Source organism: Crassostrea angulata, chromosome 7 (genome assembly GCF_025612915.1).
Source record: "Crassostrea angulata isolate pt1a10 chromosome 7, ASM2561291v2, whole genome shotgun sequence".
Taxonomy (NCBI): Eukaryota; Metazoa; Mollusca; class Bivalvia; order Ostreida; family Ostreidae; genus Magallana; species Magallana angulata.
Genome location: NC_069117.1, coordinates 56,837,022 through 56,854,707, shown reverse-complemented (window position 1 = coordinate 56,854,707; position 17,686 = coordinate 56,837,022). Strand labels below are relative to the sequence as shown.

General features: G+C 34.4%; 1 protein-coding gene across 3 annotated transcripts in view; it reads right to left on the bottom strand.

The window, feature by feature from the left end:
• The window catches only part of LOC128191813 (ATP-binding cassette sub-family C member 4-like), a 31,685-nt gene extending 14,364 nt beyond the window's left edge, over positions 1-17,321 (bottom strand). For 2 of the 3 annotated variants that reach the window (XM_052864119.1, XM_052864120.1), the window contains exons 1-11: positions 17,168-17,321; positions 16,085-16,225; positions 14,049-14,159; positions 13,755-13,875; positions 4,367-4,582; positions 4,123-4,212; positions 3,850-4,013; positions 3,422-3,547; positions 2,368-2,617; positions 2,066-2,224; positions 1,737-1,787 (exon numbers count right to left, since the gene is read on the bottom strand). In XM_052864119.1, coding sequence (XP_052720079.1) covers positions 1,737-1,787; positions 2,066-2,224; positions 2,368-2,617; positions 3,422-3,547; positions 3,850-4,013; positions 4,123-4,212; positions 4,367-4,582; positions 13,755-13,875; positions 14,049-14,159; positions 16,085-16,152 — 1,356 coding nt within the window. In that variant the 5' untranslated portion in view covers positions 16,153-16,225; positions 17,168-17,321. Of the gene's footprint in view, positions 1-1,736; positions 1,788-2,065; positions 2,225-2,367; positions 2,618-3,421; positions 3,548-3,849; positions 4,014-4,122; positions 4,213-4,366; positions 4,583-5,033; positions 5,220-13,754; positions 13,876-14,048; positions 14,160-16,084; positions 16,226-17,167 lie in introns of those variants that run through there. The other variant, XM_052864121.1, reaches the window with a different exon arrangement.
• Positions 17,322-17,686: the final 365 nt, after the last annotated feature.

The following is a 17,686-nucleotide window of genomic DNA, read 5'->3' as shown; positions in this document are numbered from 1 at the left end:
TGAGCCTTAGTGAGGGGATAAAACACACACAACTTGGATAAAAATCATAGTATACTACAAATCATATGAGATTCTGTTTATCCCATGTTTTATACACCACAATCAATGTTTACACTGTTTATAAAACTCCACATTATTTTACTTCATTATGCCTACGCAAATCCCATTGTAAAGTCACAACTGTGGGATATCAAAAAAATATCCAATGAGACATATCCACGGGATAAAGGGGGTTAACATGGGATGAAATAAATTTTTTTAAAAAACAAAGAATTGATACCAATGCAATATGATACCTAGGCTTTGCCTCAACTTCAAACAAACATCACTTGCAGACACATGTGAACGGTAATACATATAACAGATAAAGACAGACCTTAGATTTTCTGAAACAGGCAAGATAATTAATCTCAGGGGAGTAATTATCCTGCTCTCATCCATTTATTGAATTTAATCAGGGCTTACAGAAGGAACATTTTCAGGTACTATTCTTATGTTTCCTTTAATATAAACATAGCAACCAAAAACAACAACAACACCAAAACATCCATTAAAAAAAAAACAAAAAAAACAAAAAAAAAAACTGATATCTAATAAATTTTTTTTTTCAATTTATTGTAATTCATATATTTTTTTTTATTTTACAGAATATAAGTATTTGGACTAGAATGAAATATATTCTTTATCAAATACCATCCTTTAAACTAAGGGGTAAAAATATTAGGGTGCAGCTCATGGAATGAGAGTTTAATTTGCTTCAAAACAAACATCAGTGCAGACAAAGGTGTTCATTAATCTCGATATGACAGATAGAGATAAGCCTCTAGCAGCAGGCAAGATAATTAATCCCAGGGGATTAATTGTTCTGCTCTCTCATCCTTTTCTTCTAAATTTACAATAAGATTTTTTTTTTTCAGAAATGACAGAATGGGGTTATTATCTGATTACCTGTTAAAATTAACAGCATTTAGGCAGAAAAAAATAAAATAAATAATTAATAAAAATAAAATAGTGAAAAAGGATACCTTAATATATATCTTGATTTAAGAATTCAATAAAATTATCATAAATCATTGTGTACGGTATTTTAACCAAAATAAAATATGAATATTATATTGTAAATCCATATTTCAAAGAATGTACACAATACTACACATCATTCAAAATTGACCTTAACTTCAAAACAAAGTTCATTTGCAGACACAGGCAGTGCAGTAATTAATCTCAATGTGACAGATAAAGATAAAGCTTAGGATTTTCTTCCTGTGGAAGGTTAATTAATCCCAAAGGACAAATATTGCACAGCCTTCCATGTATACAATGGTAAAATTGTCAGCAGTTATCTCTCTTTGCCTATTCATTCTCAGCAGTTATCTCTCTTTGCCCATTCATTCTTATGCATAGTTAGGAATCTACCCCACCACCCCAGCTCCAAACCAGATGACATAGAGAACTTAGCATCAAAATATGTATTTCTGCCTACTGAACTACCATACCAAATTTGAACTTGATTGGGCAACCATAAAAAAAGTTATATGAAAAAAACAGGAAATTTGTGGACGGAAGAGTGACAGACGGACAGACAGAAGGACGGACAGAGTGATTACTATAGGGCACCCGCAAATCCTTGCGGGGCCCTAATTATATAAATCAAAGGATATGAAAACTTCCTGTCCAAGAAAAATCATCATAACAGTTAAAATATCAGAACTTTGTGACTGACATTCATCTCCTACCTTTTTGACTTCCAGATCAATGTTCTTCAAAGAAAATGCCTCACTCATCTCCTGAAATGAATCAACAAAATAACCTTGACCTTTGTATTCTTTTTTAAAATTGAGATTTACATAATTTTATTGAATACTACTGAGATGTTAAAAGGGAAGAAAACTTAAAAATTTAGTACAATTAATCATTATAATCAATCAATTAATAATCACTCTGATTGTTAATTGGAATAATGTATAAATCAAGAAATATTGAGTTTCCTTCCCCTTTCAGTAAGCTCTGAATGGCACTTATAACCATTAGTAAATTGTTATTGATTCTGTTACTTTTATCTCACCTGGCCCAGAAGTTTTTCAGTGACACCCTCTTTGTTCTGGGGTAGGGGCCCGTGCCAGCTTGCGGTCATGTTCCTGATACAGACAGACACACCCCCCTTCTTGTTTGATTTGGCCTTCCCTTCAGAGAAAACCTTCATATCCTCCACTGTGAGGAAAGACTGTAAAAACAAGCATATAATGATATATACTAAGTAATGTTGTTATGTTATAAGAAAACTAATTAAAGAAAAGATTTTCATTAACATACTTTGTTAAGAGAACGTTGTTACATTAACAGTATTCTGATTTACTGAGAGTTTACCTGTATTCTTTTGAGGGAAGATGCCAGCTGTTTGCTATCTTCCACCAGGTACATCATACAGAAGAAGATGGTGAGACGGAGACAAGAGACCCAGCCCAGGGTGCTGTAGATCCTCTGGGCAGACAGGGGAACCCCCGTGTACCACGCTGTTCCAAACAGGGCCATGCTGATGACCACAGAGGCACTCTGGAACAATCCAATGTTGATGGACTTGGCAATACTGGATTTCCATATCTGGAACACCTCCAACCTGAAATCAACATTTCAAATATATTTAAATTTGATACAATCTTTACAATATATTAATAAATAAAGCCCGATTTGTAAGGCTTTCCATGAAATCAGACATGGGCCATGCAAGTAGCAGTTACCCTTTAAGATTAAATCAAAGTTCACAGCGTACAGATATTTGGGCTCATTTGATGTGCATTGAAAACATTTTCTTGATATGGCATTATTACAAACGAAAAAGACACATTGAGTCACGATTCATGATTTAACTGAGTTTATAAGCATATTTATACTAATACTAGACTAAGTATCAAAAATGTAATAAATTGTAGGAGGGTAAGATATTTAACACCCTAACTAAGATTAATTGTTGCCAAGTTTCGCTCTTAAAACAACTCCCGCAACAATTTGACTATGAACTGTATAAGCTCGAAGTGTTTAGAATATTACAGAGAAGAAGAGTATCATGTGGTTATTAATTATGTGATTTGATTATAGATGTAAAATTAAAATGACTAAATGGCATGCTCTACATTCTACCTTCTCTTTTAAGTTGGAACTACATTTTGTGTGTAGAAACAATTTCAGTGGTTGTTCAGTCAATATCCGCTAGTGTGCACTGTAACTATAGCCTGGCCATTGCTTACGCAATGAGCCTATAAGCTAATAAAATTTCTTTTAAAAAATGGTTTCTCCAAGTAATACATTTTTATAGCCTTGATCACAGCAATAAGTTAGTTTGTCAAGATTTGTAATTTTTTTTTTCATAAAACGATCAAAATATAGCTGGCTAAAGCGGAGACTTAGTGAAAATAACAGTTACCCTCTGATGTTAAATATAATTTCACTGAATGGTTTCTCCCAGCAGTACATTTTGATCACTCTCATCCCAGCGATTATCTGGTTCATCAAATGAATCCTTTTGTCTCCTGCAGCTCCTATCTTCATCCTTCATAATAACATTCATGAACATTATCTGTATTAAACAGCAGACTTTTCTTTAAGCAGCCTCTCTATACAGTAAAACACAGTTATGATGAGCATGCTTATAACAAATTCATGCTGGTACATGTAGTGTAGTACGTCAGTTTCATTCCCCCTAGCTTTTATAATAGGCTAATACATATTTCAAATTACATTTGTAATGAATCAAAATTGGTTGTTCCTGGCACTTCTTTCTAATCATGTATAGCTGTAAATACTGGGAATATATACTTCAATCTAGAGTGGAAAAAGGCTAGATGTCTGCACCTCAATTTCCCACAAATCCATCCCAGCATGAACTGTAGGGGTAGGAGAACCAGGGTGACAGCTAGAGTAAGGAGGCTGACCAGACCGATCTGTTGGTACAACAAGTACAGGATAGCCACAATCTCCAGGGGACCAATCCAACAGAAATGGAAGTTTTCAACTGCCTGCATGAGGAAAACAATTCACATTCATGCAATTAAACTTTAAGTTTTTCTTGGCAAAAAAAATCATATAAATGTTTCAATGAAATTACACTCTGATACTCTTTCTTACATATAAAAATTTATCTAAATCTGTTGACAAATGGTTGATAATTTTTCCTGATGTTGTGGAATGTTTTGACCAGCTGCTCATCTTGAGTATCTGAAAATGTCACTTTTATTTTTTATTAGAAGTCAATAAATGGAAGTATATATAGTATATAGCACAGGTTATAATTTAATGAAATTGCAATTCTATTTAAAATTCACATGAATTATAATCATCAATAAAAAGTGAATTGTAGAGTTTGTCCTACCTTCCTATAAATGAGACTAGCCACAGCTACTTTCATTTTCAAAGCAATATGTTGGCTATTACAGAAATACTTGGGACTGACAATCAGCCTTAAAATGTGGCTGACTGCCACCAGCATCGCATAGATGTACACCTCGGTCTGTGACAAGGTGGAGCCAGGCTGGAAGTAGGAAATGATCCGACCAACAAGGAAGGGTTGGGCGAGTTTGATGCCTTCCTATTACAAATACAAGAAAAGTAAAAACAAAAAAAATATACAAAAGACAGCATTATATAGTTTCTATATCTGGCTATATGTTCAAAGTAATCTAATTTGCCATTTAGTCAAAGCATGGTGATTCTTGTACATGGGATGGTCCTGTCCACAAGCACTTGCTGTGTTACTAACATATTATATTAGGTGTATGCTATTATGGCAGAAAATGATTTTTCAACCAGTTAGCATAGATCTGAATAAGTATGCTTCTGATGTTTTTATTCTATAACATATATGCCAGGCATTTGGTGATGAACCTGATTTAGTGGATGCCTTAACACAAAACAGAATACACAGCCAATTGTAATACGCTTACAGTATTCCGCTGCTCTGCCTGAGCAAATCCAGAAATATATAAGATAACTATACATTTTCTCAATCAGATATTTTAATCAATTTAATATATAAACACCTTTTTTTCATGGAATGCATGTACTTCGATAGCCCTTATAGCCTTTAATTGTGAAGCGAAGTTATGATCAAAACCGAAAATATCCCTTTGGTTCCCTGTGGTAGTATAGTGCTGACTGACTTCCGGTTTCATGTACGCATCCCATTCGATTCTCAGCTGATCACGTGGTACCTGAAGGGTATATAAGATGAGAAAATCGGTCGGATCGGAGTTTGTGTTTGACGGTAGAAGCATCAACACATCGAAGCCAGAACAGAAATCGAGATTGGAAAGATTAACCTTTCTATATATATGGTCTTACGTGCCTGTAATAGGCTTTCGAGACAATAAGGATATATTTGAATTAATAAAAATACAAATTGACTGTGGTTGGTACGCTATAGTCCTGGAACGGCGCGTGCGCTCCTGTCTCCAAGCAGTGCATACGCAATCATCATTCAAAACTGTGCGTGCACCACAAAGAACCCAGGGATAATACTTGTACATATTTCAAATTAAAATATGTGATTGAGGAAATAGATTATTAAATTCACACTTTGATTTGCTCAGGGAGAGCGGCAAAATCCCTTATCGAACTCAGAAACGTTACACTAGCTATAATACAACATCAAATAAAGTATCGAAAGCCTTATTCAGGCACGTGAGATTTAACCTTTTTTAAATGGTTTGTTCTCACCTAGTGAGAAGTGACTGTCTTCAACTTAACACTGCAACTAACTTAAACTTCCTTTGTGGCTGCTTATCTACTCTCACATCTTAAGTGATCAGCAAGGATCGAAAGGGAGTGATAAACCGAAAGTGCTTGATAACTCGGCTTCAATAGACTGTATAGGAACTATGATCTCGATTTCGACATTTGTTTCACATCCATGTGTACCCGTTAAACGAAAAATTACATTTATTTTAAATTTTTTTTTTTTTTGCATTTGTTAGTTTTATTTCATAATAAAGATGCTTTGCTTTATTTGTCATCATTTATCAGTAGGTTAGCCTAATGACATTCTAATGACATTGGGTGTCTTAGGCAGAGGCCTAATTATGTTGGGTGATGACGCCCTCTTGCTTGGTGCCTAATGCCTAAAAGTGGCCTAATCTTGTTAGGCAGCAGGAAGCCCAAGAATAATTTGGAGCCCAACATAAGCCTAACTACGTTCGGCTGTTACCTAGTATAAATACAGGGTGAAAGAATACGTAGACCTCTTCTCCTTACTTTCTTTCTTGTTTTTCTCGCTGTAATTGGTGTACATTTGTTACAATACAATTTGTTATATGAAAGCACGGTGTTGCTCTTCATTGATATATAAAGATCACAAATCCGACTCACGTGTTGCTGATCCACATGATTTTGTGACTTAGCTGAGTTTAAAATGGAGTTTGATATCCACAGGTCAAGTATATCCAGGCACACTTTATTTTCAGGATTGCAGGTAGCTCGCAGGATTAATAGCTCCATTGTCAAATCCGAGTTACCATTGAGTGTCTATAGAGAGAGAAGTGAGTCTAGAACAAGCTTATAGAGAATCTTGTTCATTTGGTCTCTTTTTGCTTTGGCTGTTGTTTATTGTACAAAGCCTGGACCTCTTTTTCATTTAATGAAATTGTGCGGCGATCTTATGAACATTAAACAATTTCTCTCACATCTGTTGCAGGTGTAATAATGTTATTGATTATAATAATATCATGAAAATATGGGAGAACAAGCTCTGTAGCTTTAAATGACCAGGTAAAAGAAATTCTCCAGGGATCAAACATTGGCTATTTTGGTGGCGAGGCAACCAGCAGTCTAAAGGGTACCTATCAGGAACCTAACGTAGTTGGACAGCTGAGGCCCTTAATATGGGTCAAGGTTCTTCTCTTGGAATAGGGCATAACTTTGAACTGCCATTTCCTGATGCAGCTCCTGTTAGCAGTCCAATAAAAAGGACGCAGGATAAGATGAGTCCGAGGGTGAATGAATATCCGGTTAAGAGGACTTATCGGGAACATACAATAATGTTTGGAACGAATTTACATACTTTAAAATATTGCTGAGCTCAACTCATGGGGACCTGAGAAGTCTATCGAGTGTTATTGACTACACGGCGGGGTCAAGCAGAAAGTAACGCTAATTGAACACCCATTGCAACTCAAAGGGATTATGAACAACTTAAACAAAAGATGGAGCAGAGATTAGGCCATTCTGTTATGAAAAAACGCTATATAGCAGATGCTAAACTTCGACAGCAGCAACCTGGGGAATCTTTACGAAATTTTGAGACCTTTACAAGAGAGCTTATCCAGAAAATCCTGACATACTAACTTGAAGAAAACACTATAAAGCCGTGTTTGGACAAGTGTGGACAGTCTGAAAATTTTTGTCAGGCAGTGAAGAGGACAAGGCCTTAGACACTGCTGGAAGCTGTCGGAAATGATATGTTAGAGGGATGTCTGCAGGTTGGAGAGAGGGAACTGTTGAAGGAGCACAAAGTCGCCCACCAACAGATATATAAAATTACAAATAAGACGGGGGGGGGGGGGGGGGAGGATACCGTAGTTGAAGGTATGAGCAAATATAAGGGTTAAAGGAAGGCTTGAAGAAACACCTATAGAGTGGAAAATAGACACTCGGGCAGAGCAGACGTCTGTCTCTAAAGAATCATTTGCCAGCATCTAACAAAAACCAACTGTAGGTCCTCTTAATGCCTCGTACGTTATAGTGGATGGACGAACTCTATACTTTGCTGGAGAGGCTACCATGGTACTAAATTTTGGAGATGATGCTTTTGAGCATCCGGTTATTGTAGGAGACAAAAAGCTTAACCTCCTTGTGAAGATATATTGATAGGTTTCGTTGTTGATGGGATCAAGACGAAAAGAGTTTTATTATCAAAGGGGTAAAAGTACCTCTGGGAGGCTCTGATGAAGAAGGACCTGGAAGATTGATATCACTAGAGTCGACAGTTGTCCCAACTGGTGGTGAAACCCTGGTTCTTTCTGGATTCACTGGGCGTAATAGAACGATCTGTACAGAGGAAAACCTCGGGGTTCCTACGCTTAAGAGACCTTTTGTGGAACGATATGGCTTAATTATAGAAAGGGCATTGGTTGATTCTAAAAATGCGATGATTTACAGTAGGATATATAATCCTAGGGAAGAAAATGTGAAGATCTATCGACATACGCATATAACATTATTTACCCCAAATGATAATGTTTGGCAAGTATTTGAATTGCGAACGAGTAAAAGCAATAAAGAGCAAATTGAGGTGAATGAGAGTTTGATTACTGATATCCCGGAACATCTACGGGATGTGTTCACAAAGGGATACAAACACCTTGATAAAACGTAAGCAAAGACATTCTAAGAATTCAATCTTAGTTAGCAAAATTAGTTTGGCTAAACCAGGAGAGGTGGGAAGAACAAATCTTGGGTACCATGAGATAAAACTTCACGACGAAAAACTTATCCGAGAACCTCCAAGAAGAGTTTCCATACACAAGAGAAGCCTAAAAAGAGGAAGATAAGAAATAAGAGAAACAAAATCGAATAGAAAAAAGTACGAGTCCCCCGTCATCTCATATCGTTATGATATAGAAGAAGAACAGATCATGAAGGATGTGTGTAGACTGTAGTAAACTGAATTAAGCAGAATGGTTTTCCTCCCTAGAACTAGATATGGCCTACCATCAGATACCTTTGGTGGAAGGAGACAAAGGAGAAGCTGCTTTTGCTACGCCTAGGGATGGTCTGTACCAGTATGTCACCGTGCCTTTCAGTCTATGCAATGAAGCAGGTACGTTTCAAAGAATTATAGAAAAAGCTCTGACTTACTTGCAGTGTCATGTTACGGTATTGTTCCTGGATGATATCGTAGTATTTAGGAAGACATTTGAATAGCATTCTAAGAATTTAAATTAAGTTATGGATTAGCAAAGGCAGTTCTGAAGCTCAAACCAAAGAAATGTTATTTCCTGGAGAAGACAATAAAGGACTTTATTTGGAATGGTCAAATATTTGCCCTCAATTTTTAAATAGTATTATATATAATCAAGTCTTCATAAATCATTGTACAGAGGATTTCTATCACTTTAATCTTGATTTTAGTCATCATTACTAATTCGCTAAAAAAATTGTCATTTTTCTTTCTATTTTGCGGTCGGGAGTATAGAGCGCAGGTCTGCTCAAGTACGATGTTAACATATATTTTTCGTCATATATCTATACACATCATACTAAAAAGGGTTCTCGAGCAAGCCTGTTTCCCAGTCGATGTTTCCTAGTCGAAAATAAACATCGAAAAAAATACCCATATTTTGCTACAAAACATCAATTCACAAAACAAGACCATCTTCATGACGTCATTTCGACATTATGACGTTAATGTGGTGTTAACCTTTTACACACATATTTTCAATATGATTTCAACCATTTTCCGCCTTATTTTTAAAGCCCTTTATGAAACTTTAATCTTGGGAGCGAAAAATGCATAACACTGCACATAGTCCTTTCCTGGAACACGTGGTTTCAAAAGAAGGTATACAGAGAGATCAAGAGATGACGAAGATAACAGATCCAATTCGATTAATAACTTCTTTTAAAAACGTGCGATGTTTACTAGGATTGGCATCTTTTATAGAAAATTCGTAAAAAACTACTAAAAAATTGCGAAGCTTCTATATGACCTCACAAAGCAAGATAAGATATGGTTTTGGACAGATAATTGCCAACGTGCGTTTGAAGAACTTAAGTTCAGATTAATATCAGCTCCTATTTTGGTATATCTCTACAAGAAAAGAGAGGAGTTTGTGCTTGATATCTATGCTAGTGCCTTTGCTATCGTAGCAGTCTTACCGCAAAAGCTAAATGGTAAACAGAGGGTTATAGCCTCTGAAAACAGGAGGCTCAATGAGCCACAAAGAAATTATTGTGTTTTAAGAAGGGAAATGTTGGCTGTTGTATACTTTACAAGATATTTCAAGCATTATCTGTTAGGAAAAAGGGTAACCCCGAGGACTGATCATGGTTCCCTCACGTGGGTGAAAAATTTCAAGGAACCTGATGGCCAGATACATAGGTGGATGCAACAACTTAGTCAGTTTCACATGAAGATACTAGTAGTGCAAAGGCCAGGAAAAGGACATGGGAATGCAGATGCAATGTCAAGGTTAACAGAATTACCAAAGGAAGTATGTAAGCAATGTGATATGTCAAGCAACTAAGGACTTACAGAGGTAGACGTTCCATATATGAAAGAAGGACATAAACATAAAAAGACACGAAAGGACACAAGCAGCGAGTGATGAGGACATTTAATTTTTAGAGAAAGAGAGAGAACCTGAAAGTACTATCTTATTTTCAAATAATGGAAGTAATAGTGGACTACATGATTCAAATTTGATTGATGGAACGCCTATTTTGTGTAGGAATAGGAAGGTAAACAGATCCGTACCTGCAAAACAAAAATCCGGACCCAAACTTAATCTAAATTACACTAAAGAATAAGAGGAAGACGCAGTAATTGGCAGTTATCTTTACTTTTTACATTTAAGAGAACTTTACTAAGAAACTAGAAAAAAATACTACTCAGGGATCAAGTGACTTAACTTTATTGAAATATTTGCCAAATATTATGGTGCTGATGATGTGACTGTATAAAGTTTTGTTTTATTTTTATGTCAATTGGTCTTATATATATTTACGTTTTTTAAAGTTGAAATTGTTCTAGATTATATTTGTTACATATTTTCATTATGTTTTTTTTTTGAAGATGAGTCATGTACATTTCATTTTTGTTTAATAGTCTCGTTTTTTTAATGGACTGAAATTCCATTGCTTTAAGGAAGGATCAATGTAATGGGTTTTTTTATGTTCCATAATAATAATTTTTTTATTTGTCATTTATCACTAGGTAGCCTAATGACATTAGGTGTCTTAAGCAGAGGTCTAATTATGTCAGGTTATGAGACCCTCTTGCTTGGTGCCTAATGCCTAATGGTGGCCTAATCTTGTTAGGCAGCAGGAAGCCCAATTATCCTGGTGTGCTCTTGTGCCCAGTAGCTGTGTGCTTAAGAAATAATCTCATTTATTGAGCAGTTAAATTAAATTAATGGTTATTTTTCACGATAATTAAACTTACTGAACTGTACTCTTATTTATTGTTAATCTAAAATACATGGTTAAGTTTTTTGGAATAGGTCACATGTTTAATAGATGATAGTACTATTTCAAACTTGCATAGTTGACTAAACTGTAATATGAATGAATCACAGAGGAAGCTTCAGATGCAGAGCTTGATCTCCATTATCAAGGATGCTAAAAAATATATCTTAGTTATTACAGGTCCTAACTTCACCAAACTTGAATGGATGGTGTGTCTTATGATACAGATGCACCTGACGGGCATGGATGTTGAATCTGAGCCATAGGTTGCGGATGCTGGAGCAGGTTAAGTTTTAATTGCTAGTGCCCTCTGATGATGATATCTTAGTTATTACTGGTCTGAACTTCACAAAACTTGCATGGAGATGCGTCTTATGTATACTGATGCACCTGACAGGCTTGAATGCTGAATCTGAGCCATAGGTTTGGGATGCTGGATGAGGTTTAGTTTTTTTGGAACAGGTCACATGTTTTATAGATGATAGCTTGCATAGTTGATTTAACTATATTATAAATGAAACGCAGAGGTTGCTTCAGATGCAGAGCCTGATCTCCATTATCAAGGATGCTAAAGAAATCTCCTACCTCACTTAAACCTGCTTGATAGAAAGATGAGGTTGTTATTAAATGATATAATATGATTCCTATGATAAAGTATTGTATGATATGAAACACTTTTGTTTAATATGATACAATATAATATCATATGTTATATTGTAAAAAGTTATATGATACGATATGATATTGTATCAATTTTTTTGATATTTTATTATATGATATTGTATCATGATATTGTTTTGTATAGTATTGAATATTATGATACAGTATTATATTGTATCATACGATATTGTATAATATGATATTGGTTTCTGTAATTTACAATTATATCACGCAAAACTGTATAATATGATATTATAATATTATATATTATCGTATCATACGATATTGTGTAATATGATATTGGTTTATATGATATATTATTGTATCATATGATACAATATGTATGTATAATATTGTATTATATAATATTTTACTTTACCACATTATATTGTATCATTTGATATGATACAATGTTATATCAAATTATACAGTATCATATGATACAATATCATATTATGTATCAAATATAATACAATATCATACAATATATCATACTGTATTATTCAATATAATATCATATGTTTCAATGTTATGATGTATTATGTAATATGATATTGTGTCATATAATACAATATTTTATTTTATATAATAATGTTGTATTATGTGATCAAATACAATAAGGTTTAACACAATACAATGTCATTTCATATTTACAATATCATCTTTGTTTATTACAGTATTTTATTGTATTATATGATATATATTGTAAGTATGATAGGATGCAATATTTAATTTTATATTATTATATTGATTAATATATGATATAATTATCATACAATTTTTTAACAGATGATATATGATTTTGTGTCAAAACAGAATCCATGAATATCCAAGATCATAAAGTATGATTTTCCTATAATATGATAAAGGTGGTCTCATAGGGGTGATGCCTCGTCTCGGTGAGCTTTGTAATCTGTGATTACCTATGTTTTGTATAGTAAATAAATTCAAATATTTTTTAATTCAAATTAACGGTATAAAGTGTTTTTCTCTCAATTAAGATTATGTTTTTTAGTCCCTCTCTTTACTGAATTTATTCCTGTGTTATAATTACGTCTACAAAAAAACGTAAGGAATATCAAGGACCTATATTTTCAAAACCCAACAATTAAAATGTTTGGCCTATAGAAACAATCGATAAACGTTGTAACCTTTACATTTAGATATGCTTATTAGCCATGTGCTTTTCAAGTCTAGAATGTACGCTTCAACCCTGTAAACATAAATTTTTATAAACTGTAAATTGAGTATTAAGATGAAGTATTCACAAAATGGTGGATTTTATATATAAAATATATGTTCGTATAATTTCATACCTGTTTATTCCGCATATTTGACTCTTTGTCTGTTTACACGCACTTGATTCTAACCTTTAAAAAATCAGCCGTTTATGAGGTAATGTTTTGGCACATGACCAAAGACAACAACAAACAACACGTCTTCAGGGCACGCACGACTATTGGACCTTTAACCATATTTGGAGCCTAATAGATGCCTAATAGAAACCTAACGTAGTTAGGCTCTAACCTAGTATAAATACAGGGCGAAAGAATACGTAGACCCATTCTCCTTTCTTTCTTGTTTTCCTCGCTGTAATTGGTATACATTTGTTACAATACAATTTGTTATATGAAAGCACGGTGTTGTACTTAGTTAATATAAAAAGATCGCAAATCCGACTCACGTGTTGCTGATAGCACAGGGACCACATAATTTTGTGACTTAGCTGAGGTTTAAGCTGGTTTAAGAGTTGGAATAACCGTAAGCAACATTACCCCAGGTCGCGTTACAATGCCATTTATAAAAAATTGCTTCAAGAATTACATTTATTTCAAATATGCATGAGTTACACTATTGCAGGAAATTCCAAACACTATTAATAGTTTCTACACTACATGCAGCCTTTTTGACACAATGCTTACAGAGACGACAAGAAAGATGCCATTAATGCCCCACTCCCATTTGAACTCTGCAATCACTGCCCAGAACAAACTTGGTTTTTTCCCTTTCTTTTCACATTTTTTCACATGGTCATTCCATGATCTACAAGCATCAGATGGAAAACACAGAATTTTTTTATAGAGATTATTTATTAATGATTATAACATTATTATTGATAAATATTTGGATCAGTTCCTAGTGCATCAGACAAACCACAGAAAAACTTATGATTTTTAAATCAATTTACTGCATGTGTATGAATTTTCTCTTCTTACTTTTCCATGCGATCCCCTAACAAGTGGGACTGGTCCTCTGGTAAGACATCGTACAGATGATCCTGTGTCAGGGGGTGCCGGAATCCGTAACGGAACAGCGGAAAAATCCACCTATATCACATACAAAGAAAACAAAAACATCCATCACCCACAAACAAGAAACTTAAACTACAGGTCTTGACGGTCACGCGAATACCGTGGTCCTTAGAGAGACCTATTATGGACTCTCGTGTTTGCATTTTAAGTTTCATTTTGGAGTATAAATTCTTATCTGAGATTCCTCTGACTGTTACCCTTACTTTTATTTGATGTTTGCAAAGGGGGGGGGGGGGGGGGCAGGGGCAGTGTTGGAGAAATCTTGGATTATCTATACCATAGTTCCAAGGGCCAAAAAGTGTAAAATTTTAGTAAAAAGAAACTTAATGCTTTTAATGTCACTTGTCAATGGTAAAATGAACGTTTGTAGCTGAGAATGCTGTGAGATTAAATAGCCTTTCTTATTCTCTTCAGCTATTAAAGTACATCAGCCATAACTCTGATCAAATCAGCATAACAGTATCAAAATCAAAATATCTTTTATGGCAATGTGGTTTTAAAAAAGATATTAAAAGATTTTCTCTATATCTACCTATATAAAAATTCGAGCCCCCCTCCCCCCTCTGATGTGGCCCCATTATACTCTTGGGATCATAATTTGAACACTCTTTAATCTACACTATCTGAGGATGCTGCAACTTAAGTTTGTTCAAGCTTTTCTGGCCTAAAAGTTTTTAAGAAGATTTTAAAAGATTTTCTCTCTATATCTTCCTATGTAAAAATCCATCCTCCATTGTTGCCCCATCTTCACCCCGGGGATCATGATTTGAACAAACTTGAATCTACACTACATGAGGATGCTACTAATTAGGTTACAGCTTTTCTGAAGATTTTAAAAAAAATATCAACAATATTTAATAATTCTAAATGATCTTCTCTTTAAAAATGAGTGTGACGCTCATTTTGAATAAACTTGAATCTCCTTCATCGAGTGATGCTCTGTGTCAAGTTTGGTTGAAATCGGCCCATTGTTTGTGAGAAGATGAAAATGTGAAAAGTTTATACTAATGACGACTGACAACGGACAAATTTTGATCAGAAAAGCTCACTTGAGCTTATAAATAACTGGTAATTTAAATCAATAAACAATGTCAAACAGTTAACGTGTAATTTTGCATTGTTCACATTCTCCCAGTAAACAATATTACTGTCAATAATAGACATTACTCTTATTGGTGACGGTCCTGAAAAGCAAAATGGTTATGTCATTTGACAGACAAAAAATTCTAACCCATGCAAGAGAGCGAGTGCATGCATAGATCAACTTCCCTTAGGTGTTAGAGGCTAGCTAATGCAAGCATTCTGTGTTCGGAACATGCATTCTTAGCATTTAGGACATTTTCATTTACTATGTGGCCAAATTGGCCCTACTCAAGAGCCTAAACCTTTATCCAGGGGCCATTAATTTCACAGTCATAAACATCAAAACCATGAATTCTGTTTATCTCCAACTATACTGTGGATTAGAGAAGATTTTCAGAGATGAAATACATTTTCACTCAATGGTCATATTGGGTTCGCCTTTGGGCCTGAGCTACTGATTCAAAAGTTTATTAATTTCAAAATAGAGGGCTTTATGGAATTGTGATGTTAGTCTTGGACTGTGTTATGTGACTCCCTGTCTTATGTTGCATTTTTATTTGTCCCTTGGACGGTCTCATAAGACAGTCTAGACTGTAACAAATTTCAGAATTTAATTTCTACTTATTATGTAGGTGTGAAACTAAGCTCTTACTGTATATTTTAATTCTGTGAGTGCGTCATCATTGGATTTTATATTTTATTCACTTTACAAATTTTTTTTATCTCAAAAAATGGGGATTCCTAAAAAATAAACACATTCTGTTGGCTACCAAAATGTTTTGTGCAAACGTCCCTATGAAAGTTGAATTCTCTTTTCACCCATTTATTATAAAGATGTAGAGTATTTACAAACTTACCAGTAAGTGAACCTAGAGAGCCAGTTAGCTCTATTATATGGACATGGTCCTTTCAATTTGTCTGCCATTGAGTCACCTTGAGTGTTTGAATTTTGATCTCATTCAAATGGCTTTATGTAAGTGTTTCAATATCATTTCCACCTAAAAAACAATTAAATCAAATATACATTAAAACAGTGACCAAGCATGTTTCTGCATTTGAGATAACTTAAACAACAAAATGCACTCTTTGGTGATTCATCCGGGATATGAATGTGGCGACACTGCAGAAAAATTAAATACATAACCGACGGGTTATGTTCATTTTCTCTGCAATAATAGCTACCTTCATAACCCACATGAATCATTGAATAAAGCATTTTATAGTTTATATTCGCAACTTTGTTTTAACAAATAAATAATTTGATTGTAAAAAGTAAGTTAAATTAACTAAATCACTGTTAATCTACATCAGTACATTAGCTAAAAGAAACAGCCATATTGTCTCATTTGAGAATTTGAGTCTGACATCATCATGATTATTTTGTGCACTCCGTGACTAACGTTGCTGTAGATTTCGATCAATCGATAAAAGGAGCGTGTAGATTGTTTCTATAAAGATGAACTTAATGATAAGTTTTCTTAAGAAATAGAGGGAATCATATTCGGTAAATGTAAATATAATTTCTGAAATTGTCATTCCACCTCGGGGAGTTTCAATACTTCGATTTCTTTTAATTTGGCCGCCAGGAATTGGTAAATTTGAATATACCATGAAAAGTACTACTACACGACATTCTCGCTGCAAGTTAACATGAAACGCTTATCGGTAAACGAAAGCTGTACTTTTTGCTTGAAACGCTGTAAACGATTTACACGAAACACTGCACTCTAAGGAACTTTGCCCACAACGCAATTAACGATTTTTCACAAATGCTGAACGTTTTAAACGTCTTGCACGAAACGATTTCCCCGCGTTTCACATCCTTTAAACACACTTTCATCTTGATCTATTTCTGTTTTAATCGGGTCCTCTTGGGGTTTTCCTCTGACAGTAAGACTTGTTTTAACATAAATAGAGTAATGTATACATATATGGCTTACCAATATCCAAAATATTCGACTTTTACTTGAATGTCACTGTGGTCAGCAGCTCTCTTAATTATTTAAATAAATCACCGAATTCGTTAAGAAACTGGTGTATATAGTTTCTCATGTCTGTAACAAATACTCCCACCAATCTTGCGTCACTAGCATTACAAACTGCAAACATATGTATGGCAAGCCAAATTCACCAAAATGTGCGAAACATGTTTCACATTTGATAAATTAGGTTTCTCGTCTTGTAACTATATTTTACGAACCGCAAACTATAGTTAAAGATTAGTTAACTATGGTTTTCATCTGTAAAACTATATTTAACGGTTGTAAACTATAGTTAACGAATAATAATGTAAGTTAATCTGTCTGCAAATTACGTTAACGATGGATTTTGCTGATAAATATAGACTCACATCTGTAAAATATAATTGCATTCGTTAACTATAGTTTAGAGTTGTTATTCATAGTTTCACAATCGTGAACTATAATTATCAGATAAATCATGTTTTACAATCGCAAATT